Raw genomic sequence first — 26,881 nt, forward strand, 5'->3', positions numbered from 1 at the left:
TTGGTTAAATTCTAAGTATTTAATTCTTTTTGATCCTATCATAAATGGGATTGCTTTCATAATTTCTTTTTCAGAGCATTCGTTGTTAGTATATGGAAGTTCAACTGATTTTTGTATGTTGATTTTTGTGTCATGTAACTTTACTAAATTTGTTTATAATAGCTAACAGTTTTTGGTAGAATTGTCAGAAATACATCATACCAAAACTAATGGGATATAGCAAAAACAGTTCTTAGTGGGAAATTTATGGTGATAAGTGCCTGTATTAAGAATAAAAAAAGACCTCAAATAAAGGAATCTAAGTTTATACTTCAAGGTAAAAGAAAAAAAACTAGAAAAAGAACAAACTAAGTTCAAAGTTAGCAGAAGGAAGGAAATCATGAGATCGGAGCAGAACTAAGTGAAATAGAAACTAGAAGAACAAGAGAAAAATCACAAAATGAAGAGCTGTTTTTTTAAGGATAAAATTGATAAAGTCTTAGCTAGAGTAAGAAAAAAAGAGAAGACTCAAATAAAATTAGAAATAAAAGAGGAGATACTGCAGCTAATACTGCAGAAATACAAAGGCTCATAAGAGACTCTTGTAGGCAATTATATGCCAACAAATTGTGTAATCTGAAGAAATAAAGTCATAGAAACAAACAACCTACCAAGACTGATTAAGGAAGAAATAGAAAATCTGAATAGACTTGTAAATACTAAGGAGATGGAATTAGCGATCATAAATCTCCCAACAGCAACAACAAACCCCAGGACCTGATGGCTTTACTGGTGAATTCTACTAAACATCTAAAGAAGAATTAATACCAGTTCTTCTGAAACTCTTCCAAAAAATTGAAGAGGAAGTAATACTCCTAAAGTCATTTCACAAGGCCAACACTACCCTTATGCCAAAGCCAGATAAGAGCACTACAAGAAAAGAATATCACAGACCAATATCCCTAATAAATATAGATGCAAAAATCCTCAACACAATACTAGCAAACTGAATTTACTAGAACATTTAAAGGATCATACACCATGATTAAGTGGGATTTAAGCCTGGAATGCAAGGATGCTTCAATGTTTGCTAATCAATAAATGTAATACACCACATTAAGAGAATAAAGGATAAGAATTGTATGAGCACCTTAATAGGTTCAGAAAAAGACTGACAAAATTCAACATCCGTTCATGATAAAAGTCTTGAGAGATTCTGTATAGAAAGAATGTACCTCAACATAATAAAGGCACATGTGACAAGCCCATAGGTACCATCATATTCAATGGTGAAAAGTTGAAAGCTTTTCCTCTAATACCAAAAACAAGACAAGGATACTCCCTCTCACCACTTGTATTCCACATAGTACTGGAAGTCCTAGCCACAGCAGTCAGACAAAAAAACAATAAAAGGTATTCAAATTAAAGGGAAGAAGCAAAATTGTCCTTTTTTTTTTTTGCAGAGGCATTGTCTTAGAATTTTCTACTAAGAGTGATGAAATTTTAGCTCACACATTTCCACTTACCCTTCTGTCTTTAAATGTTTGGATAGTTATTATGTTTACTTCCTCTATTATTGCTTACCTTTGACACTTTAACAGTCTTAACATCTCTGTTTTGTTCTAGCAAATTTTACATTATTATCTTTTTACTCTGTACTTTGTAAGGTGCAGATATTCTTATTTCTCTTGTTTTTTTTACCACTTCTACTTCCCCTTAGCAGGTGAGCATTTGTCAATTGTATCAAGGTTGGAAAAATTTATATTCTCTTCTGTAACATTTATCTTGCGTTTTTGGGGTAAGATTGATTCTAAAAGCTGAAAATCAATTAACCATGCTTGCACTGTTAGGACATGCAGGAGGACCAAGTAGTATGCTAGAGAGAGTGAGTGGGAGAGAGAGGGAGCATGAGTGGGGGAGGTAGAGGGAGAAGCAGGCTCTCCAAGCAGGGAGCCCAGTGCAGGGCTCGATCCCAGGACCCTGGGATCATGACCTGAGCTGAAGGCAGACACTTAATTGACTGAGCCACCAGGTGCCCCAGTTAACATACAGTTTTATGTTAGTTCAGGTATACAATATAGTGATTCAGCAATGCAGTACATTACTCATTGCTCATTGTGATAAGTGTACTCTTTCATCCCCATCACCTGTTGCACCTGTTTCACTCATCCTCACACCCACCTCCCATCTGGTAACTGTCCGTTCTCTATAGTTAAGAATCTCTTTCTTGGTTTGTCTCTCTCTCTCTTTTTTCCTTTGTTTTGTGTATTAAATTCCACATATGAGTGAAATCATGTGGGATTTGTCTTTCTCTGACTGACTTATTTCGCCTAGCCTTAAACTTTGTCACTTCATCTGTTATGGCAAATGACAAAATTTTATTTTTTTATGGCTGAATAACATTCCATTGAATATGTATACCATATCTTCTTTATCCATTCATCTATCGATAGACACTTGGGCTACTTCCATAATTTGACTATTTTAAATAAATAATGGTGTCATAAACAGAGGGTATATTTCCTGATTAGCGTTCTATTGGCCCTTTCTGCTCTAGCCCAGGAAAATTTTCTTTGAAAATTTTTCTTAATTTTCTCTGTCCTCCACAATACTTAAAATTATTAGTTGGAAGTTGGAGGTATTGGATTGCTTCATCCTATGTGTTTTCCTTTATTTGTTTTCTTATTTTTGTTTTACATATTAAGATTGCCTCCCCACTTGGTTTTTGCTTTTTCCATTTAATGTAGCATTATTTTATCATTGTCCCTCTGTATTACTGTTCTTCTCAGAAGCCTCTGAGGATGATTGTTTTTATTTTTTGTAGTTTTTCTCTTTGTGTGAGTGATCTCCTTTTTCCAGATTTTTCATTTGCTTTTTTGTTTGTATTTTTCTTTTGCATAATTAGCTTTCTTCACAAATACTGTAATTCTGGATTGTTGGTTCATTAGTTTCTTGGTGTCATGACAGACATTCTTTCAGCTATACCCAACACCAATAGACCATGAGTCACAAATCCAAATGCCCAAACAAGTAAGGCAGGTAATATGTATGAGTGAACCAAGCAGAGAAGAAGACAATAAGGAATTCTGGGGACTACAGCAAACTAGAAAGCAAATACCCCACTTGAAAGGGGCAGCTATTACTCAGCTGTAAACACTGTCATTCCCATTCAGGAATCTAGACATTCTACTACAGAAGCCTTTCTTTTGGTGAAATCTCTGTAGTTGATATTTGTTGAGCACTTACTATACTAAGTACTTTAAATAGATTAATTCATCAATTCTCAAAACTGTAAGGTACTGTTATAATGAATCCCTATTTTTACCAACAAGGAAACTAAAATTTAAAGAAATTACACTGCATGACCCGCATCATGAAGTTAGTAAGTGGTACAGTGGGAATATGATTAAAAGAATTCCTGAGTTCATATTTTTACCCACTTTACCTCCTAATATTGTTTTTGCTAACTGACTGACCTCTCAAAATACAGACTGTACCTTTCTGTACCAGAAAATACAACAGGTGAGTAAGGAGGTGATCTGCCAGAAAGAAGTCCACAAAGGCTTCCTAAAGGAAGTTAGGTGAAATAGTAAGCAGGAATGAAAAAGAAGGAGGCAGGGGCAAAATGGGGGAATGGGAAAATTGTTACTATTACTGTTTCCTATGTAAAACAAAACAAAACAAAATAAAAACAAACCTCTAAAGAAGCCAAAGGAGAATATGGGGGGAGGGGAAATTATACTCTGGCATCACAGAATAAAACCTATCCCCATTTGGCATTCTGAAGAACTACTTGCCTAAAGACTGGTTCCCTGAGTATTTATTCTAATGTGGAAACTAACAGTCAATAAGTACCATGACAAAAGGTATTTGCTTTCTAGTTTCCTGTAGTCCCCAGTATTCCTTATTGTCTTCTCTGCTTGGTTCACTCATACATATTACCTGCTTTACTTGTTTGGGCATTTGGATTTGTGACTCATGGTCTATTGGTGTTAGGTAAAGCTGAAAGAATGTCCTCAATTTTCAGAACTGATTTTTCTTTGGTACTAGGATGAATCACTGCAGAAGGCAGAAATGCAGACAGTAATAACAGAGTAAATCAGGCAAGGGAACTCCGTCTCATCCAGGAAATTCTTGGGAGCACGGTAGCACATCGGTTGGCATATGTGAATAATGCTCACGGAGGTGTTTCAGGTGAATGAAGAGCCTGATGTTAGGAGGCTGGTGATAAGTAGCTGGGAGGGCTCTAAGTAGGAATCATACACCTAAAACCTGGAAATGTTTAGAGATAGAAATAACTAATTTATTAATCTACAATATCTATTGACTGCTCTACATGCCCAGTAGTGTACTAGGTTCAGAGATCATGAAGTTACATACAAGAGTTGTCATCAAATTTGACAGGAAATTTTAATACTGTGCATAATGTAAGAGTATCCTTAGAAATCTCCTCGTCTAATCCTATTTTATAATTATTAAAATAAGCATAGACATACTAATCGTTGCCCAAGTCTTTGCTATTAGTTGTGTTCCAAGACTTCTTTTTTCTAATCCTCCGTAGGGAGGTGGCATCAAAGAGGTCTGGAAGCACATAGTGAGGGTCCCTAGACCTGGGAGAACTGTTACATTAGACAGGGTACAAAGATTGGAACTTAGGTATGAGAAGAGGTTATATTACCTTACATAAAACTCATTCTTAGGAAATGGGAGTTAGAGATTCTTTCTGGGGACTCGAAGAAGTAAGTGGCTATGTTGGAGAGGCCCACATGGCAATGAGCTATAGGCAGCTTCTAGGAACTATAGGCATTGTGTAGGACGTGAGGGTGGCCTCCATGCCAGAGCCAGCAGAAAGCGGGGGCAAAAATGTGAATTCTGCCCATAATCTGAAAGGGCTTGGAAGATTATTCTTCCCTACTTTAGTCTATAAATGAGAATGCAGCCTAGCTGATACCTTGAATGAAGCTGTGAAGTCCTGAGCAAATGACTCAGTTGAGCTGTGCTCAGACTTCTGATCCACGGTAACTGAACTAATACGTGTGTATTGCTATATAAGCTGTTAACTTTTTGCTAGTTTGTTACACAGCAATAGAAAGCTAGTACTTTTGGTCGTGTCCAAGTATATTGTATTCTTTAGTGTTATAATGAACATAGCGCTTTACCATCTAATTTTGAAATACCTTGTCCACCCTGTCCTGTGATTTAAAAGCATGACAGTCATAGCAGTTTGTGGTGTGCTGTGCAACAGTGGGAAATGACAAGCGTGCCACATGTGTTCTCTCACAGCTACTCAACTCATGTAGCATGAAGCAGCCATAAATATATGTGAATTAACATGGCTTCATTCTTATAAAAATTTATGAACAATAAAATTTGAATTTCATCTAATTCTCATGTGTTACAAAATGCTATTATTCTTTTAATTTTTTCCCCCCAACCAGGTAAAAATGTAAAGACCATTTTTAGTTTGCAGTGTATGAAACAAGCCACAGGCTGAATTTAGCCTGTAGGCCGGAATTTGTGGCTGTAGTGAGTAGCCAAACTTGTAGGCGATACTGATACTGTTAGTAGATAGTTGCTGTAATTGGGAAGGTACTAGCGCTGTTTGAAATCCTTAATAAGAAAATATTTTAATAAAAAAATCTAGTTTATAAAAATATTTTGAAGACTAAAAAATCTATTATGGGTTTATGAAGAGTTTCTTGAGTGTGGTGAACTGGATGGGCTAAAACAGAAAGCAGCTTCATTTCTCACTAACCAGTATTATTATAAATCTACTTTGATTATTTCTACTTTTGTCACTCATGGATGATATCTTAGCTTCCATTGATTTCTTGTCACATATTTATAAGAATAAGTTCACTTTTGGTAATGGACTTATTTTCAGGTATTAAAAATACCCGTTCTGGTTTTGATGTTCAGTGTTAAGCTAATTCATTGCTTCTTTCAACCACTGTCTCCCCACCTCTCACTTTCAGGCCTGGCTCTTGGTTCTGGAACTTTGGGGAAGGGGTTTGGTTGTCTCCTGACTCTGTCCCCCATTCATTACGCTGGCCCTTAATCCTCTACAGTTCGAATTGGGTGGAGGGATATGAAAGTGAAAGGGCAGAACTCCTTCATTGCTGTACACAAGTATGTGTATGCATTACAAAGAAGGTCTGGAGCATACGCGCCAAACTGAAAGTAATGGTTATTACCTCTCCATAGGCAAGTGGGATGGAGGACAAGGGGTGTGGGTATCCCAAGGGGTATTTTTACTTTATCTTTATTATTTGAATTCTTATTACATGTAGATTGTGTTTTGGGTATTTGATTAAATATAAACAAAAAACTACATATTGAAAATAACATGAAAAATTGCAAAAGGAAAATTACTTCTAGAAGTAATAGAAAAAGTATAGAAGTATATAGAAAGGCCCTTTAAGCTTCTAAAGTAAAGTACTAATATGTTCATTAACTCTACGAAAAGTAACATTTTCAGATAACTTATGATAATGTTATAGGATGGAAAAAACATGAGCTTTCAGATATAGCATGAAGTTTTTTGGATGTGGGTTATTTCTAAAAGTCAACATTTTGAAGTGTCGTTGACATACAATATACATAGGTTTTAAGTATCATTTTATGATTTTGGGCAAATGTATACACCTGTGTAATCCTTTCCCAGTTAAGATGTAGAACATTTCCTTCCCCCAGAAAGTTTCCTCATGCTAACTCTTCACTCAGATATCCCAACACCCTAGGCAACACTGATGTAATTTCTATCACCACAGCTTATTTTTGCTGATTCTAGAACTTCACGTAACTAGAATCATATAATATGTACTCATTTGTTCCTGACTTCTTTCACTCAAATATCTGAGAGATTTTATTAAAAAAATTATGTTCTTTTAATATATACAGAGCTATTGATATTTTGTTTCATCTTGTAATCCTGTGTTGGATTTTTAAAAAAATTTGTCCATTTCCTTTTTTTTTTTAAAGATTTTAATTATTTTAGAGAGAGAGTGCACAGGAGGTGGGAGGAGGGAGAAAGACAAGCAGACTCTACACACTGAGCTTAGAGCCCGATGTGGGGCTGGATCTCATGACCCCAACATCATGACCTGAGCTGAAATCAAGTCAGTTGCTTACCCGCCTAAGCCACCCAGGTGCCCCAAGAAATTTGTCCATTTCATCTGAGTTATGAAATTATTGGCATAAAGTTACTCATAATTGTCCTTTATCCTTTTAAAATTTCTAAGATCTTCAGTGATGTCCTTTCTTTCAGTATTGTTATTGGTTATTTGTATATTTTCTCTTTTTATTTTTGATCATTTTTTGCTAAGAGTTACCAGTTTCATTGTCCATTTTCGGAGAATGAATATTTTGGCTTTATTTACTTTCTCTATTGTTTATTTTCTACTTACTGATTTTGTTCCTTGGATAATTTCTTTGGATTTCCTTTCAGGTTCATTGACACTTTATTCTGCTTTATACAATCTACTTTTTTTTTTTTTGAGAGAGAGAGTAAGAGAGAGCACGAGAGGAGGGAGGGTCAGAGGGAGAAGCAGACTCCCTGCTGAGCAGGGAGCCCAACGTGGGACTCGATCCCGGGATTCTGGGACCATGATCTGAGCCGAAGGCAGTTGCTTAACCAACTGAACCCACCCAGGCGCCCTCCAGTCTGTTTTTAAGTGTATCCAGTGAAGCTTTTCATTTCAGATATGAATCTTTCTATTCTAGAGTTCCCATTTTTTTGTATGATAGTTTGGCATTTATCTGCTGAGACTACTCCTGTTTTCACTCATTAAGACTAGATTTTCATATAAGTCCATGGGATAATAATAGCTCTATTAAAGTACTTCTTAAAGTGATGTCTAATTTGCTCTTTTCTAACTTTTTAAGAAGAAAACCTAGATCATTACCTAAAAGTGTTTTTAAATGTAGGCATTTTAAAGCTTCTGATTTTATTCTAAGCATTGATCTAGATACAGTTTACAAAATTGAGTATTTCATTATTATTTTGTTAGTTTTTTTCTCATTTCTCGTGATTTTTCAACTCATTATTTAAAAGTGTAATTTTTTTTTAAAGATTTTATTTATTTGAGAGAGAGAAAGAGAATGCATGAGCAGGGGGAGGGGGATGGGGGAGAAGCAGGCCTCCCGCTGAGCAGGGAGCCGGATCCGGGACTTGCTCCCAGGACTCCGGGATCATGACCTAAGCTGAAGGCAGACGCTTAATGACCGAGCCACCCAGGTACCCTAAAAGTGTATTTAATTTTCAAATATTTGGGGATTTTCTAGATCTCATATAATTTTTGATTCCTTTTTAAATTCTGTTTTGATCAGCGAATGTGCTCTGTAATATTTCAGTTATATGAGACTTAAATTATGACACAGCATATGATCTTTCTTGGTGAACATTTAAGGGAAATAGTCTGTAGTTTTTGGATGTTGTATTTTATAAATGTCAGTTTAAGTGCAAGGTATTGATGGTATTAGTTTAGATCTACTGTATCAGTATACATCCTGATATTTTTGCCCCCTTTTTAATTTTTTTAAAGATTATTTTAGAGAGAGAGAGAGCATGCGAGAGTGGGGAGGGGCAAAAGGGAGACGGAGAGAAATATCTCAAGCCGATTCCCTGCTGAGCGTGGAGCCTGATGTGGTGGGGCTTGATCCTATGACTCTGAGATCATGACCTGAGTGAAAACCAGAGTCAGTCCCTCAACCATCTGAGCCACCCAGGCGCCCCTTGATATTTGGTCTTCTATTTTATCATTTATTGAAACATTGTTAACATTTTCAATTTCGATTGTCTTTTTTCCTTTGATTTTCTTAGTTTTGGTTTTGTTAATTTTAGTTTTTTTAGTTTTTTATTTTGCTCATATGTATTTATGATTTTTATGTTTTTCAGTTTCACTGGTATTTTTGGCATTATGAAATGGACCTCTGTATCTTTGGAGATATTTCTTTGTTTTGTGTGATAATATTACTTTGTTTACTTTGTATGATAATATAGCTTCTCAAGCTTTCTTACACTTGCAATTTGCATAGTGTATCTTTGTCTCTTCTTTTACTTTCAGTCTCTTTGTGTCTTTGTATTTGAAATTGTTTTTAGAGATGAATCTAGTTGGATGTTTCTTTTTTATACAGCCTGACAGTTTTCCCTTTTGAGAATATGGTCCATTTTCATAGTCCTTTGTGTGTTTTTGACTGTAGTGTCTTGCTCTTTGTTTTCTTTTTGTCTCATATGTCTTCTTTTTTGTTTTAATCAGATGTTGTTTATTATTTTTATATTTTGTCTTAGCTGTTTAGTTATTCCTATTGCAGTTAATTTTTTTTTTGGCCTAAGTATTAAAATATACATTCTTTACTTGTCATTGGCTACTTAATATTGAACCACATCATTCTCCACAAATATAACAATCTTAAAATAATGCAGTTCCATATACTACCCCCCCATTTTTGTTGTAATATATTTTACTTCCATTTTTGTTATAAATGACACTAAAAATTTATTTGTGCTTTAATCAGTAATTTATCTTTTAAGGAAATGAATACCCATGCATTTCTGATTTCCAGTGCTCCTAATTTCTTTTTGAAGTTTCACAGTTCCTCAATTTGTAGGTTAATGTTTTTCACTGAATTTGGGACAGTTTGAACCATTGTTTATTTAAATATTTTTTTCTGCTCTATTCTGTTTATTCAGTTTAATAGGACTTTAACAGCTAGTTAGTAGTTTTAAAGTCCTGTTTTCTAATTCCACTATCAGGATCATCTTGGAGTCTTGTTTATTTTGTAGCTTGGTTTCCTGGCTTTGGGTCACATTTCTGCTTATTTGCATGTCTGGTAATTTTTAATTGTATGCTAGATATTGTAAGTTCAACATTGTTAAGAGTCTGGGTCTTTTGTCTTTTTAAGTATGTTGAGTTTTTTTATGGAATGGAGTGAGTTTAATTTATGCTTTTCTTAATCCTATCTAGGCTTGGTTTTAGGCTTTAGTTGAGCCCTGGAGGGTAGTCTTTACTCTAGAGTATGGTACTTACTCTTAAGACCTGGTCTTTGTGGAGTCTCAGCTGAATTCCTGTAATATTAATGAGTTCCTTCCACCATGACTACATATGAACTTATAGCTCTCCCAGCACTGTGCAGCCTTTAGTATGTTCATTATTCATTTAACCCCCTAGTAGCCTAGGTATTTCAGAATATTGCCACCCACATGTGTAGTCTAGCTTTCTGCCTACCACTGTCTACCCCCAGAACTGTACCACTGCCTAACCTTGTGTACCACATCCTGCAAATTTCACTTGTTTCAGCAGTGACTGATCTGTGATCACTGTGTACGACCTGTGTTTCACCTCCCGGTACTGTTGCCGGAAAATTACCCCTCCCTAGAGAGCTTGGGTAAAAGTGGGACTCACCTTATGTGTTTGCTTTTTCTTGAAGATCACAGACCACAGTACCTGTTATTCAATACCTGAAAACAGGTGCTTTATAAGTTTTATTCAGTTGTATAGTTATTTACAGCAGGATGGGAATTTCAGTATCAGTTACTCTATTATATTTGGAAACGGAATAAGCAGTATATGTAGAACTCATTCAGTTTTACGTATACCAAACAGAGGCTTACAGTTTTATCTGCAAAATATGAGTATGGCAGAAATAATAAGAAACACCTTAAGCACATTGGGTATTAGGACTAATTGCCTATTTGGGGGATTGCTGGGAATTAATCAGAAAATACTATTTGTTTCATCTCTTGTTGTGATTGCATTATATAATCAGTTTCAGAAATAGGAATAAGAAGTCCTTAATATTGATCCTGGTTTCTTTATTAGTGACTATATTTTGAAGTCATTTCTTTAATTGCAAAGAATAGGAATCCACTCAAATTGTTCAAACAAAAATTGGAGAATTGCTTAAGCTTGCAAAATTGAGGTATGTTAGATGGGTGAATTTCCTAGAGAAGATGAATGGGGAAGACTCCTCCAAAAGCCTTTTTTTAAGCTTTAGTGTTTTCATGTATATATTAGAAAATATAAAAGCACATCTTCTCCACCTGATAAGGTGGGTGCCAGTATTTCTTAACCTTGTGAAATTACGTTTTTTTAAAGGCCTAGTTCAAATGTTATATAAGAATTGTTTCCCGTGATAGGTGGCAAGAATGTTCTTTGCATTACCACTTTTGAAGTCCATTTCCACATATCGTTATAAATAATAATAAATATTTATTTATTAATAAATAGTATTTGAATTTCCTTTTTTTAAGAATTTTATTTATTTATTAGAGAGATAGAGAGAGAGTGAGAGCATGAGCGGGGTGGGGAGGGGCAGAGGAAGAGGGAGAAGCAGGCTCCCCAGTGAGCAGGGAGCCCGACGTGGGGCTCGATCCCAGGACCCTGGGATCATGACCTGAGCCAAAGGGCTGATGCTTAACAACTGAGCAACCCAGGCTCCCCTGAATGAATGAAGTTTTGAATGAATGAAGTCAAATGAAAATGTATATTTGAAAAGACTTTTAAAATTTGTATGTGTGTATGGACATATGGAAGACATTTTTATTAAAATCTTTTACTAATTTGCAAAATGTATTCTCTTTCTGCTTTTAAGTGGAAAATCTTATATTGACTTATTGGTAAAAACTGAAATGGCTTTAAGTTGTAGGGTCTAGATTAATGAATGTATATTGGCTTATGAAATAGCACGTTTTTGATATATTTTTAGTTTTTAATAAATTTCCTTTGTTTTTGTTATCTTTTTGTTATTAAAGTATAGGAAAGAGACTAATGGTTACTTTAAGTCTACTGTGGTTTAAGTGGGAATCAAATAACAATAATCCATTGCTTGAACTTATGGTATTAATATCCCCAAAATGTTTTTTAATTCTTTAAGTTGACTAATTTTCTTTTCTAATATTCTAGCTCTCTATCAATATCAGCTTACATCATTGAAAAGATAATTTTGAAGATATGTTTTGCTGAAAAGACAACTGAGAAAAATTTTACGAATGGGATGAACACGCTCCAGTTAACTGACTACCTACTGCAATTCGAATGTTAACAATTACCCACCTGGTACAGTTAACCTAGTGATGTACCTGTTCTCACAATACCCTATTTCATTGTGCTTGTCTTGATTAAAGAATTCAAAGTGGAGTACCGCAAACTTGATATGGATAATAAAAAGAAAGACAAGGACAAATCAGATGATAGAATGGCACGACCTAGTGGTCGGTCGGGACACAACACTCGAGGAACTGGGTCTTCATCCTCTGGAGTTTTAATGGTTGGACCTAACTTTAGAGTTGGAAAAAAAATTGGATGTGGCAATTTTGGAGAATTACGATTAGGTAAGACTTTTGTTTATTATGTTGGAAGCATTTTTTTTAAACTGAAAGTACTTTCTAATGAAAATGATATGGTTATTGTTTAGTTGTTTAATTGTGATAATTTAAAAGACTATAAAAAAAAAAAAAAAAAAAAAAAAAAGTATTTTCATTTGTAAGGAGTTCCCTAGTATATGAATTTCTTTTTACTTGAAATCATCCATCCGGAATATGAGAAAAAAAAAAGTAAATTAAAAAGCCCCAAAAAGCTGAAAAAAAAAAAAAAAGACCCGTAAGGAACCATTTGCAGTGTATTATTTAAGAATGATATTTAGGTTGCTACCTTTTCAGATTTGAAAACATGTCGTAACTGACTACTTTAGGAGGGTGTGTATGGCTCAAAGTCAAGGTAATATATTGAAACTGCGTAAAAATCAGTGAAATTGGGGAGCCTAGGTGGTGTAGTCGGTTAAGCATCCAACTCTTGGTTTCTGCTCAGGTTGTGAGATCGAGCCCTTGCATTGGGCTCTGCATCCATTGTGGAATCTGCTTAAGCCTCCTTTACTCTCTTGCTGCCCCTCCCCCCTTCTCTCTCTCTCCAATAAATAAACCTAAAAAAAAAAAAATCAGTGAAATTTACATTGTAATTCCATCACCACCCCCTCCCCAACCAAGTACCTCCAGGGTGGGGCTCTGAAATCTATATTCTTTTTTTTTTGGAGACCCAGTGGGAGTGGTAGGGGTAGAAGCAGAGGGAGCGGGAAAGAGAGAGAATCTTAAGCAGGTTCCATGCCCTGCTTGGAGCCCTAGGTGGGTCTCAATCACACCCTGAGATCATGACCTATAATGAAATCAGTGTCTGACGCTTAATTCACTAAGCTACCCAGGCGCCCCAAGAAACCTATATTCTTAACAAGGGACACAGAGTACTGATTCAGTTTATTTTTGTAATCAGACTGCTTTGGTAAACATTGGTCTGATTAACCTCCCAACTCTACATTTAAGGCAATTGAAACTCAGTGAGGGAAGGTTGCCTGCTAGATGTCACACAGCAATTTAATGACAGACTCAGGACCAAAATCTAGGCTTTTAACTGCTAGTACAGTAGAGATATGGCTATCTTGAATGAAGAGAACTAACACGGCAGCATGGTTATATGGGCATATCAGTACTGAGGTTCCTTGAGGGCTTTGGTCAATGGACCACCAAGAATGGAAACTTGCGATGTAAAAAGGAAAATTTAGCTTTACAATTTTCCTTAGGTATAACCCCACTTTTTAGAAATCCAATTGTATGTTTATCTACTCAATTACTTCTCCTTTTCATCTTGTAAAACACCCTAATTTGTAGTTAGTCCTTCATTTTAATAGTATTTTGTGTTGTTAATGTGCATTAAATCTTTTCATGAAGCAAGCCAATAAAAGGCAATGACATACTTTGTAAAGAACTGTGATTGATGTGTCTGGCAGACTCTTGCATTTTAGTAGGGACTCACATATTTGAAAGGGTGAATGTTTTACACTTTATTTTCTGAAGGATATTGAGTTGGATATTTTGAAATTCTTAAACTGTTTCTGATTTTGGAATTGGAAAACAAGGTTATTTACTTGTGTAACTTTGAGCACCCTTCATCCATCCAAAATGTACTGCATGTCTGTCATGTAGGAGGCATGATTTGGCACTGATAATACTGGAAAAATATAAAAATTGTACAAGTCAAGTAACCACTTGGGGCCTCAAATTCCTCAACTTTAAAATGGAATTATTTCTACTTCCTAGCTTATTGTGGAGATGAAATTTAGATGATAATGTAAAAGGACCAGCACTGTACCTGCATATTTTAGGAAAACAATGATTGTTCTGCTTCCTTAAAAGATGATATCAAGATATTTGTTCTGTTTTAAAATTAAATTGATGGCATGTTGTATGTACTTTTATTTAAATTTATATGTATAAATTAGCTCTACAGGTATATATTTTTCATATGTATGTATTTGTATTCTTCCTATCTCTGTGGATATGACTATATTGGCCTTTTTTATTTAAAAGTGGTTTCATGTAATTTATTTCAAAATAACTACATACGTATATGTTTACAAATACATTTATGTGTATGTATACCTCCGTGTGTGTGTGTGTGTGTGTGTGTGTGTGTGTGTGTGTGTGTACATGCGAAGCGAATCTAGCTGACCCTTTTCACCGGGACAATATGAGAAACTGTGTGTACCATATACAGAAACTGTATATGCTACATATGGTGAAAAAGCAGTAAAATACCCCGTTCTTTTACAGTCTGTGAATAATCAGGAATAGGAATAAAATGATTTATTAGTCTGTCCATCCATCCCTCCATCTATCCATCCATCCATCCATCCATCCACCCATCTATTTATCATCCACCTGGCTGTGTATCTATATCTAATCTGTCTATGGTTATTTATTGTATGTTTGTATATATTTATTTAAATGTATGATCTGTACTCTGTGTATTTGTGTTTTATGTGTATTTATAATATATATAACATCTATACTTATATAGCTAATTTAGTCATTTTATTCCTTTTTATTGATAGGATACCAAAAAAAGCAGCATTTTACTCCTTTTATAAAGGCCCCAGATAATGTTTCTGTATAAAAAAAGTTGTTCAAAGCATCATTCTTTATATAGCTGTGTAAACATGCTAATGTTAATAGGTGGTTTGGATTTTAAGAGTGCTTGCTTTAAAACAACATTAATAGGCACATCTTGAATATTTGATTCCTGGCCCTAAAATTTTTGTGATTAGTATTGGGTGAGAAAAAATATAAGGTGTACATGTTATAGGGAAGTAACTTTCAGCAAAGATGCTGTTGGCATTTTGGGCTGGATGTTCTTTTTTTTTTGTAGAGGACTGTTCCAAGTACCTCATGTTGTTTAGAACTCTCCTTCTAAACAACAACTTCATGTTGTTTAGAACAACTAAATAAAGGTTGTACCTCCACATACAACCCCAAATACCTTTCCCCTGCCGTTTTCAAATGCCCCAGGTATGATGCACCATTGAAACTGCTCTTACAGGTAATTATTAAGAAAAAAAAAAGTTTGACATAAAGCTGTCCAAATGCTTTGAGATTTAAAAAAAAAAGATAAACATTTTAAATAATGTAAATTACGTTTACGTAATTGATAGTACATTTTTATTTGTTTTTTATTGTAAAATGATTAATGTATTTTTGGTTTTATTTTATCTTTATATGTATTGGTGGTAAGACTTGCCTTCTTCCTATTTGTAGATCTGTGTCTAGCTTAGACAGTCAACCGAAACCCCTAGAAATACTGGGGCACTGAATGAGAACAAACATAGCTAGCTAAAATACAGTGTTTTATTGTATATATTTCTTTGTTTTTCTTCTATTATGTTTTGACATCTTAAAAAAATCTTTCTGCCTAGGGAGAGACTACTGCTGGGTCTAGCCAATTCTTAGAGATAGCAAAGGAGCGTGCCTTTGTTCTGCAAAATAACTGGTCCAGAGCTATACTGCCTCTGTCTGGCCTGTGTATTCTAGGAGGCAGTCCTCTTCATTAATGATCCCATGGCTAGGTACGAGACGAGAGACCACCTATATAGCCCAAGGACCCTGGAATTATTTGCCACCAGAATTATTCAAACTAGCAATCCTGAACTGTTGATCCTACCAGGCCTTGGCTTTCTGCAGAAACTCCAATAAAGGCTTTGGCCTCAGCTCCCTTTCCTTTGTTTCTGTCTCCCATCACTTGACCAAAACATGATACTTTTCCTGTGACTCTCTGTCTAGGACCTGAGAGGATAATAAACTTTGTTTACCTGAGCCTCTTCTTTTTTTTTTTTTTTAAAGATTTTATTTATTTATTTGACAAAGAGAGACACAGTGAGACCTGAGCCAAAGGCAGACGCTTAAGGACTGAGCCACCCAGGCGCCCCTCATGAGCCTCTTCTATGTCCCCTCTCGTGGCTACCCCTGAATGACCCGTCACATAAAAGAACACAGAGCAAGGCTGTTACATATAGCTTTATGAGACACTATATCTGAAATAAGTTATTGTAACTTTTGACATAATGAAGTATACCACAGGAGTTTCAGTAACTTCTCTTATTTTTGTTTCTTTTCTTCTATATAGTTCATAATTCTTCTTGTTTGATTGCTTTTAAGAATTGTTTTATTGAAAATTCTGCAGGCCTTACAATATATATCAAATAAATATGCAGATTTGAGTGCATCCATCATTTTTATGCTTATTGATTTTCTACTGCTACTAACTGAAGCATATCATGGAACTTAATTGAGAAATGTAATAATAAGGAACAGATTGTGATGCTCTAACAAAGAGGTCCTAGAATATAGTGGTATTAAGCAAAATAGGTTTTTGTTGTTTTTTGTTTTTTTCATGTAACACAAACCAGAGGGAGAGCACCCGGGGCTGTCAGGGCAACTCTGCATCCTCAGTATATGGCTTCAGTCTGTGTGTGTAAGATCGCTCCTTTGGTTGCTGTCTCGCAGCTAGCCAGCCAGCAAGAAGAAGAAAATGGGCCAGGAGAGCACACATTCATTTTTGGAAGTGAGGAGGGACAAACCTTTGCTCATATCTGGAACTTAATCACCTGGCCACACCAACCTGAAAGAGAGGCTGGAAATGTAGTCTCTAGCCGACAGCCACTTTAAAACTGAGTCATTCTATTATTATAGAATGGAAGGCTTGGATATTGGTGGGCAACTAAGTTTGTTCTGTAAACACATACATACCTTCTGTAGAACATAGTTTTTTATAATAATTACCACCCAAATACCACCAAATTGGTAAAACCATCTTTTCAAGTTCAGTATAGCACAAAGTTCTACCAGAAATGTCCTTTGAAATTGAATTAAAACATCAGTTAATTGGAACCAGCCTGCTTGGAGCCTTGTCTTAACTGGATTCCCTCTACACATACATTCCCTCCCTCTCACTCATATACATAAAGACATACTTTGCGTGTCATTTGTTTGTTCATGCATGAAACAAACATTGAGTAAAAGCCAAGTGTGTGAGGCTCTGCCTATGTTAGGTAACACAAATGCATTGGTAGTATTGTTTCATCATTGTTCATGTTTAAAAAATATCCTCAGAGTTCAACAAAATTATTTAATGTTCAAAAAAAGACGATGCTTTAAGGGTTTAGTGCTTTCTGCTCTGACCTAAAAGTAGACATTTTATTGTATAAATGCCAGGAGAAACAGTACTTGTAGAAGAATTTGGTATATTTTGGTTCTGTGGATTTTGTATTTAACCTCACTTCTTGTCCTGTGGATAATTTTTCCTTGTGTACCTGTGACTAAGCATCATAGGCATAGTTGTGAAAAGATGATAATGTCTTGAGGAAATACAGATTCTGTCTTTGAACTCAAAACAATTATTCCTTTGTGAGACACCAGTGCCTCAAGATGAAGTTCCTCACTGTATCATTAAATGATTCACTCGGTGCTTACTCAAGGAAGCCTACAGTTTCATACGTACTGTGTTCTTGAAAGTATAGATGAAGGCACATCTAAGTGTTGAACTAATTGACTAAAAATTTTTTTAGTTTTCTGGTATTTTTTTTTTTTTTAAATATATATGGGATCAGCGAACACTTGAATGTACAGTCCTCTTGAGTTCCATCCCTGTGCCAGCTGTCATGGGTTAGGAGTCCTATGCTACATAGCATTGGTACAAATCCTTGTTTTTTTCCATCTTTTCTTCATTCATTTTTATAAAATAAGGACAAAATTCAGAAGAGTATTATCATATTTGTATGAACAAACACTGCTGTGTGTATCTGATACTGAAATTTTGCCTGGTTTTACTGCCATTCATTAGCTACTGTAGAAGAGGAAGTTAGGGGTATTATGGTAGAAAATCACATGTGTGAAAGTTGATGATTGCGTATTCTGTGTTCAGTAGTTATGTGAACAGGGCCAGTTACCATCACAATAAAGAAAAAACAGCTATCATTTTTTCTGTTTTTCTCATTATAAAAATAATACAGGCTTATTGAAACAATGCTGGAAATTCAGAAATCACATTCTGTTTTTTATTCTTTTTACTGTACTTGTGAAGAAACATGTTAATTTATGTATCAGAGTTATTAAATCTTTGGTTTGTTACTTACCTGTTGTTTGTATATGGTAAATTTTTTTCAGCATACAGACGTTTAACATATTTTATGCTTTCCAGTCTGTATAAAAGCTTCTTAACTTTTTCCACCTTTTTAAAATGCTCAGAAAGGCTCCTATATATTGGGTGATTTTTTTTCTTTTATGATCTATATCTACATTTTAAAATATTCAGAATTTAATTTGGTTATAAGGTAAGACGTTAAGAACCCTTGTTCCCCTCAAAGTAGTTACCTAGTTTTCAGATTCAGTTACTGAATAATGTTTCTTTCTTTGTTTTATTTTTAATATATTCCACATTTTTTCTGTGTTAATATACTTACTAGATTACATATGAGCTGTAATGAGATTACATCTCATAATAATGAAGGATTTAAAATGAGATGGTGACTGGGAAAGGAATTTTGTATTCCTTTCTTTATATAGGAGTTCTGGTTTTGAGATTTATTTTAGCATGTGTTTGACTATTGATTTACTTTCTGAGTTGTGTGCCGTATTCCAGCAAAATAATAATCTTTCCATTTTTGTAAGTGGGCTAATGTATTTATTAGTATTACCTTCTACCCTGAATCGGGTGAAATGCTAAATATACGTCATTGAGTTGATAAATTTAAGATTTCCTTGTCATTGAGGTTTTTGCTATATAGTTGGAAGCAAAGACTTTTGTTTTATTTGAAGATTTATTAGAGAGAGAGCAAGAGAGAGCACGCATGCGCATGCACAGGAGGAGGTGCAGAGGATGAGGGAGAGGGAGAATCTCAAGGAGGCTCCCCACTGAGCGAGGAGCCCAAGGCAGGGCAAGATCATAGGACCCTCAGGAGTTGGATGCTTAACTGACTAAGCCACCCCGGTGCCCCCCTCTTTTGCTTTATTTAAATATATTATGTGCTTTTTTTTTTTTCCACCCAGAGTAGAGTTTTGCATACTATCTCTTTAAAAATTAATTATTGATAGAATCTGACGTTTTTTCTTTCTTTTTCAAGGGAAAAATTTATATACAAATGAATATGTGGCAATTAAACTGGTAAGTTCATGTTTCTAATTTTCCTGTTTTGTCTTTGATGATTAGCCTATATTTTAATTACTTTTCTGTTTTCCTATCATTTATAATTTGAGTGTTTACTGGGGAAGTGATACGCATAACTGGGTTTTTTTGTTGTTAAGCTGCAAGCATCAGCACGCCCCTCAAGTATGTGATAATGTATAGATGTCTGTGTCTTTCTGTGCCACGAAAACTCAGTCCCTTTACTTTGATAGCATTATAGAATTTAGTTTTCGAATTTTGGTACAATTTTTCATTTAAAGAAGCTGGCACATTGGCATTTTTAACTATTGAAAAACTAGAAAGCAAAATTTCTCTTAACGATTCAAGCATTTGGACAAAAGTGTCCTTAGTATTCAGGATTACATTCTTTGAAACTCTATTTCCAGGTAGCTTCCAAAATCTCTTTTTCTACTGATCTTTTTTATATGGTAATAACTGGCTCTTGTTTGACCTTCAGGGAATCAGAGATTATTGATGTGAGTGGAGGGTAGCAGAGAAAGCAAACTCCCATGGGACCTATCTAGAGTCCTAACTGTGCCAACTATGACAGCTGTAAGGCAGCTCTTCTCTGGAGGAATTGGGATCCGAGAATTTTTATGAGACCTAACTTTCTTCAGGCACAACTTTTCTTTCTGGCTGGCCAGCCAGGTTTCCCTGAGGTTAAGCACGGCTTGGTTTTTCCAGTCCGCTTGCCATTGTCAATCTTGCTTCTGCCAAAATAACCACTGTTATTAGGGTAATGTGGGATTAATATAGAAGGAGAGACTATTAGAAGAAGAGGCAACAGAGAGAAGTAGAAAAACTTTCAGGATGAGCTAGAAAACTGTACTCCTTAATTTTAAGTGTCTTTGTGATTGTAGACTGAGTTTTGTTTATTTTCACTGGGAAGTAAAGATGCACAATAGGGTTGTGACTCCACCAGGAGATACTGGCTGGCTGACAGGTCGTTTGGGACTGGCTTTTGCCTGGATGAGTTCACCATAGTTTTAAGGTCTGCTCCTTGGCTTTATGATAGCAGATCTGTTTGCTTTTAAGATCGTCACTGGCAATTAAAGGTGGATTTACGGTAACCATTTAGTTCACCCAATCAGTCAAGCTCTCAGAGATGTAAATATTTGGAAGAATTAACGTCTAATTCAAAATGAGGTATTTTACTATTACACATCCACAGTGCCCAAATCAGTATAAACATGTTTGCTTTCTGTAGGCTGATATGCATAGAAAGTAAGTTAAAATGACAAAGTTCTCTTCTGAGCATGAGATCAGAACAAGGGGCATTGGTTTGTGTGAATCACAATAGGGAGGCCGAGGTTGCAGGCATTGGACAGTGTCTGAAAGGGCATTGCTGACTTTCATTTCTTTGGAATTCTTCCTTTTTCCATGTTCTAGGCCAGCGGTCCAGGATCTAGACATTGTGTGGTGTTGGGAGTGGGGGTGGCACACAAGGACAGCAATGTGGCAACACCCATATTTGGTGTTAGTGCTATAGCAGCGCCGCTCGGGGGCGTGGTTCGTGGTGCTGAACTGACAGCCTGGGGCATATCAACCACGGTGTCGCAGCAGGAGCCACGGCTCTAGGCTGACCTGTCCTTGTCTGATTCAGGCCTTAATTGGTAACCCTTAGGTCTTGTTAGTCTCAGATTTGGGACTTGTTTACCCTGCTTGCACCACTGATGCCTTAGTAAACATTTAGTATGTCATCTTTCATTCATATATACACATGTGTGTACAACTCTTTTTAGTTTATCTTCATGCCATATCACTATCCCCTTAGTTATTGTTTCCCTCTTTTTTTTTTTCAGACAGTCTCCCTCTGCTCTGACTTACTCCTTTTTATAAAGCACAGTGATCAGCACTACATATAATAATTGTGATTTCTTTGTGAAACTGGCAATTTTTTTGGATCTGTGTCTAGTATTTTGAGGTTTAAGTATGACATATAGAGTCACCTTTGCCTTGAATTCATCCAAAAATATATTTGGATGATAGGTAGGACAGAAGACATTTCATAAAACTATTGGACCATAGTTTGGTACTTAGTTTATTAAATATGTTTGTATATGAAATATAAAATTTCCTTATATGTTTTCTTGTTTGTGTATATAACATATAATTTTGTTCAGAACCTGCGTTAAAAATAATCACTTGAAAATGTTATGTCTCTCTACCTTCAGTGCCATCTGATTTCTATATTTTGGTACAAATAGGGGCATTTTGATAACAGTGGTGTTCAGAGAGCAGATTTCAGTGACAACTTTCAGTTCTGCTATCTCTTAGAAAGGTTTTCACATTTATTTAATGTTATCCTAGTTCATGTTGATAGTTTGTTTCTGGCTAATTTGTTAATCTGACCTCAGCTAATACCCTTATCTGTTGTTGTTTGCACTTATCTAATAACCTGGTGTTCATGAATAATGAAAATGTCAGCCTGTTAGACTTTTGTTATATGGTGGTGTAATAAAATTTTACTGCTAGTAAAGTACTGGAATCAAGCTGAACTGACTCACCTAAATTAGATCTGAGTTTGTCTTTTTATCTAGGGAGTTTTAGTGAGTAAGTTATATATTTAATTTCACTGGTGATTGCATAAGTGGGCATTTTTAATTACATACTATTTTTATGGTTGTATACTATTTTATGGCTACATACTTCTGTAGAGTTAAGTAAGAATTTATAGGTATAGCACTCACTATGTGGAAGGCACTGTTTTAAGTCATATATGTAAATGTATGTATATATAATATAAATAATAATATGCATGTATGTATAATGAAAAGGATAAACTTTTATCCCCTCTTTTGTAGAGGAGGAAACTGAGATGTACAAAAAGGTTAAGTAATTTGCCAAAGCCACTCAGCTAGTCCGTAGTAGATTTAGGATTCAGACTCAGAAAAGTGTAGTTTTAGTGTCTGTCCTTTAACTATTCTGTCCTGCCTCTCAAGAGCTAAGCTCATTGTTTTCTCTTACAATAATGTTTATGACTGTAATTGTTCCCCTGGGATTTCACTCATTCCTTATCTGAAGTCTTTGTCCTGGGTTATAGTTTTCATTATAATAGGTCTTGGTATAGATTTGTTTTTAAAGTTCTTTTGTTTGGGATCCACATTCCTCCTGAGTCTGTAGTTTGTTGTCTTTCATCAGTTCTCAAAGATAGCAATTACTTCTTCAGTTGTTGCTTCTGCTCACTTCTTCCCCTCCTGTCCTCCTGAGACTCTTATCAAATGTCTATTAGAATTTCTCAGTGTATTATCTAGGTCTCTCATCTTTTTTCTTTTTTTCTGTATTTTCCATTTTTCTTCTTTCATAATGCATTCCGTATAATTTTAGAGGCATTCTACATCATTTTCTAGTTCTATAGATGTTTTCCCTTATATCTTCTAGTTTCCAAAATTTCTCTTCTATTGTGTTAATTTGCTGGCAGACTGAGTTTGCAAGTTCAATTATTGAAGTCTTAAAATTTTTTTGAAGTTCTTTTGATTTTGTTTAAATATTGTTACTTTGTTATACTTTCCTATTGGATCTTGTACAGATTTCCTGTTACTTTCCTGTTAAATAGTTTCTTTCTACAGATATTTTCACACATTTCTTGTTTATTACTTATATCTAGAGTCTCTTTTGCTTTTGTTTTTGTTGTTTCTTTGTGTGTGTGTGTGTGTGTGTGTGTGTGTGTGTGTGTGTAAATCTTAAAAACATTATGTTGGGTGAAAGAAGCCAGACACATACATATAAAACATACACTGAAAAATGTCATTTATATGAAATAGAACAACAGATGAAACTCATCGAAAGGTGATAAAAGTCAACAAGGGACTGCCTCTGAGGGAAGGATGATGGAAATGTTCTGAAGGTTTTTTGAGGTGGTGGTTGTGGGAGTATATGTAGTTAACTAAGCTCATGGATGTAATGCTTATGAACTTCGTGTTTTATTGTAAGCTATACCCTAGTTAAAAAAGATTTTAAAAATATCTTGCTCCTGTCAAAATTTTCATATTTTCATCTTTGTTCTTTCTCCACTTGTCTGTGACGTCCCTTTAACCTAGAACCTTTACATGAGAAATACACAGCTCAGAGGTGAATTCTTGGGAACGGGAGAAAAAGAGTAAGGGCCACCGTTTTCCCTAGTCACGAATGTTTGGAGTATAATTTTCTTCAGAGTCAAAGAGTCAAACAGAGAGATTTCCTTACTGCTTCTTCTAATAGCCAGTTAACCTTATGTACATTTATGGTATCAGTTGATTTTAATTGAAAGTAAAGTTGATTTTTATTTGGATCTAATGTTAGAGAAAGATGCCTAGTAGAATATTAAATTATGAGTTTACACCAAGATTTATAACATTTGGGATTGGGGCCTAGTGATATTTTAATAATTTAAATATTTTTTGTTATTTTTGTTTATTTTTTAATTAGGAGCCCATGAAATCCAGAGCACCACAGCTGCATTTGGAATACAGATTCTACAAGCAGTTAGGATCTGGAGGTAAAGTCTTGTATTAATTTTTAAATTTGTAATGAATTGTTATCATAATAACTCTTTGGTTTCAAAGAATAGATTTTATTTTATTTTTTTATTTTTTTAAAGATTTTATTTATTTGACAGAGACAGAGATAGCGAGAGCAGGAACACAAGCAGGGGGAGTGGAAGAGAGAGAAGCAGGCCTCCTGCAGAGCAGGGAGCCTGATGTGGGACTCGATCCCAGGACCCTGAGATCATGACCTGAGCTGAAGGCAGACACTTAACGACTGAGCCACCCAGGCGCCCTCAAAGAATAGATTTTAAATTTGGTTAAAATGAATCACTTCTTAAGGCTATCCTTACAAGACATTTCCTTACTAGAGTCTTAATGTTCTCATTTTATTTTATTTTTTTTAAAGATTTTATTTACTTATGTGTCAGAGAGAGAGTGAGAGAGGCAGGCAGAGGGAGAAGCAGGCTCCCTGCTCAGCAGGGCGCCCGATGCAGGACTCGATTCTGGGACCCTGGGATCATGACCTGAGCCCAAGGCAGACGCTTAACCTGATGGAGCCACTCAGGTGTCCCTCTTTTTATCTTAATTATGACATTTTTTGGAGCTTACTGTGTTGGTGCTAATATGAATAGAGAACATTGTGAAAAAATTGAATTTGAGAATACAAGATGCATATGACTCCTATAGTCTTAGCCTTTTTGGTGATATTATAGTTATTGAAATGACTTATGACATAGTGGTAGGTTGAAAAATGGCCCCGTAAAAGATATCCATATCATAATCCTTGGAACCTGTAAATTTACCTTTGCAGGTATGATGAATTTAAAGATCTTGCAATGGGTAGATTATTCTGGATTATCTTGGTATCCCCTAAACACAGTCACAAATGTCCTGGTAGAAGAAAGGCAGAGGGATATTTTATACACACAGAAGAGGAGAAGGCAAAGTGGCTACACAGGCAGAGATTGGAGTGACAGAGCCGTAAGCAGGGAATGATGGCAGTCACGCAAACCTGGGAGCAGCGTCTAGGGTCCTCCCTCAGAACCTTCAGAGGAAACTTGCCCCTGCCCACACCTTGGTTCAACCTAATGACACTGATTTCAGATTTCTGGCCTCCAGATTTGTGACAAAATAAATTGCTGTTTTAAGCCACAAGCATGCAGTAATTACATTGGCTGTAGGAAGTTAATACTGGTGAATTTTTTTTTTAAGTACAGGTGTATTTTTATGTAAACTCTAAAATTAGTGAGAATGGATATTTTTTGCCATTGGAAAAAAACTAATGAGAACATTTCCTGTAGTATGTTGCGTTGCCTTTATGTGGAAGCCTCTCACAGCTATACTTTTTCTGTTTACTTCTGTTCTGCTAACTGTAATGATTTTGTATGTGTAGTTTCTTATCAGGTAGGGATATTTTGTTTCCCCAGATTTAATAAAATGGAATTTTTTCATTTGTCTTTTTGTAAGCACATATGTTTACACTCTAGTTCATAGAGCTGAGCACTTCTTAATGCATTATTAATTTTGCACGTTCTCTTTTTCTAGCAGCATACTTTCCAAATGAGTAGTCACTGTGGGGACAATAAGTTGACATTTTGTATTAATATTTTTATCACAGTAGGCTTCTTATGCACATCTAAGTCTGATACAGATAGCCCTCCAGGAGTTATCAAAATTATCACTGACAACTGAGATTTAAAGGATAGGGGGAATAAAACTAATTATGTGTGAAACCATACATATTAGTTAGAAATAGCAAGTGCTAGAAAGCCTGAAGAAACTAAGTTAAAAAAAAAAAGAGTTTTTTGGCTCATCTACTGGAAATTCAGAGAAGGGACCTATTTATAAGATATTATTGTACCCAGGATTTCAAATACTGCCATCAGGGACGTTCTTGAATTTGTTTCTGTGCTCTGCCTGTGTGTGTGTGTGTGTGTGTGTGTGTGTAAGATTCATTTTCTGGTTGGCCCTTTTTATGAGATGGCAGAGGTAGTTACCAGTAGCCTAACTTAGCAATTTTGTCATTTCTTTTCTTTTTGTTTTTTTAGTAAAGATTTTATTTATTTATTTGATGGAGAGAGAGACAGAGAGAGAGAGGGAACACAAGCAGGGGGAGTGGTAGAGGGAGAAGCAGGCTCTCCGTGGAGCAGGGAGCCTGATGCAGGGCTCGATCCCAGGACCCCGGGATCATGACCTGAGCCGAAGGCAGATGCTTAACGACTGAGCCACCCAGGCGCCCCTCTTTTCTTTTCTTTTTTTAAAGATTTCATTTATTTAGTGGAGAGAGAGAGGGAGAGAGAGCGAGCACAAGCAGGGGGAGTGGCAGAGGGAGAGGGAGAAGCAGACTCCCCGCTGAGCAGGGAGCCTGATGTGGGTCTTGATCCCAGGACCCTGGAATCATGACCTGAGCCGAAGGCAGATGCTTAACCGACTGAGCACCCAGCCACCCCTATAATGTCATTTCTTTCCTGAAAATCTAGCAAAAGTTCTAGGACCAAATCTTACTGTCTTATTTTGTGTCCCATGCCTTTCCTTGTTTTAATTGCTATTTGATTGCCCAGACTTAGATCTTTTGCTCATCTCAGCAGCTACCTGAAACTCTGGGACTAAGAATGGGGCAAGGTGGTTGCCTATTGGGAAACTGAGGTGTTAATCAGAAGGAAGATTGGATGCTGGGGAGATAAAAGGTAATTAGATTGGTCATTACTAACATAGTAAAGCTATCAGTTGGAAAAATAGGATTGAACACTTTAATTAGAGAAGAATGAATAAGTCAATTTAGAGTTTAGGGAGTCATTGAATACCAGAGGTACACTTAATTTTATTATTATATTCTTTGCCTTTTTTAACTTTAAAAGTTATGTCAGAGTAGTAATAAAAAGGAAGTCTGCGTCTTTACCACTTGAATGCCATAGGGCTGCAGTGTTCCACAGT

The 26,881-nt window shown here is 35.7% G+C and overlaps 1 protein-coding gene across 8 annotated transcripts in view; it reads left to right on the top strand.

Annotated features, from left to right (window-relative positions):
- CSNK1G3 (casein kinase 1 gamma 3) overlaps nucleotides 1–26,881 on the top strand; it is a 107,863-nt gene that overhangs the window by 23,415 nt on the left and 57,567 nt on the right. For all 8 annotated transcript variants that reach the window (XM_025860861.2, XM_073878592.1, XM_073878593.1 and 5 more), the window contains exons 2-4: nucleotides 11,883–12,310; nucleotides 19,420–19,460; nucleotides 23,889–23,958. In XM_025860861.2, coding sequence (XP_025716646.1) covers nucleotides 12,133–12,310; nucleotides 19,420–19,460; nucleotides 23,889–23,958 — 289 coding nt within the window. In that variant the 5' untranslated portion in view covers nucleotides 11,883–12,132. The remainder of the gene's footprint in view (nucleotides 1–11,882; nucleotides 12,311–19,419; nucleotides 19,461–23,888; nucleotides 23,959–26,881) is intronic.

Source organism: Callorhinus ursinus, unplaced genomic scaffold (assembly GCF_003265705.2).
Source record: "Callorhinus ursinus isolate GAN/ISIS: 27379988/994484 unplaced genomic scaffold, GSC_fseal_2.0 scaffold30, whole genome shotgun sequence".
NCBI lineage: Eukaryota > Metazoa > Chordata > Mammalia > Carnivora > Otariidae > Callorhinus > Callorhinus ursinus.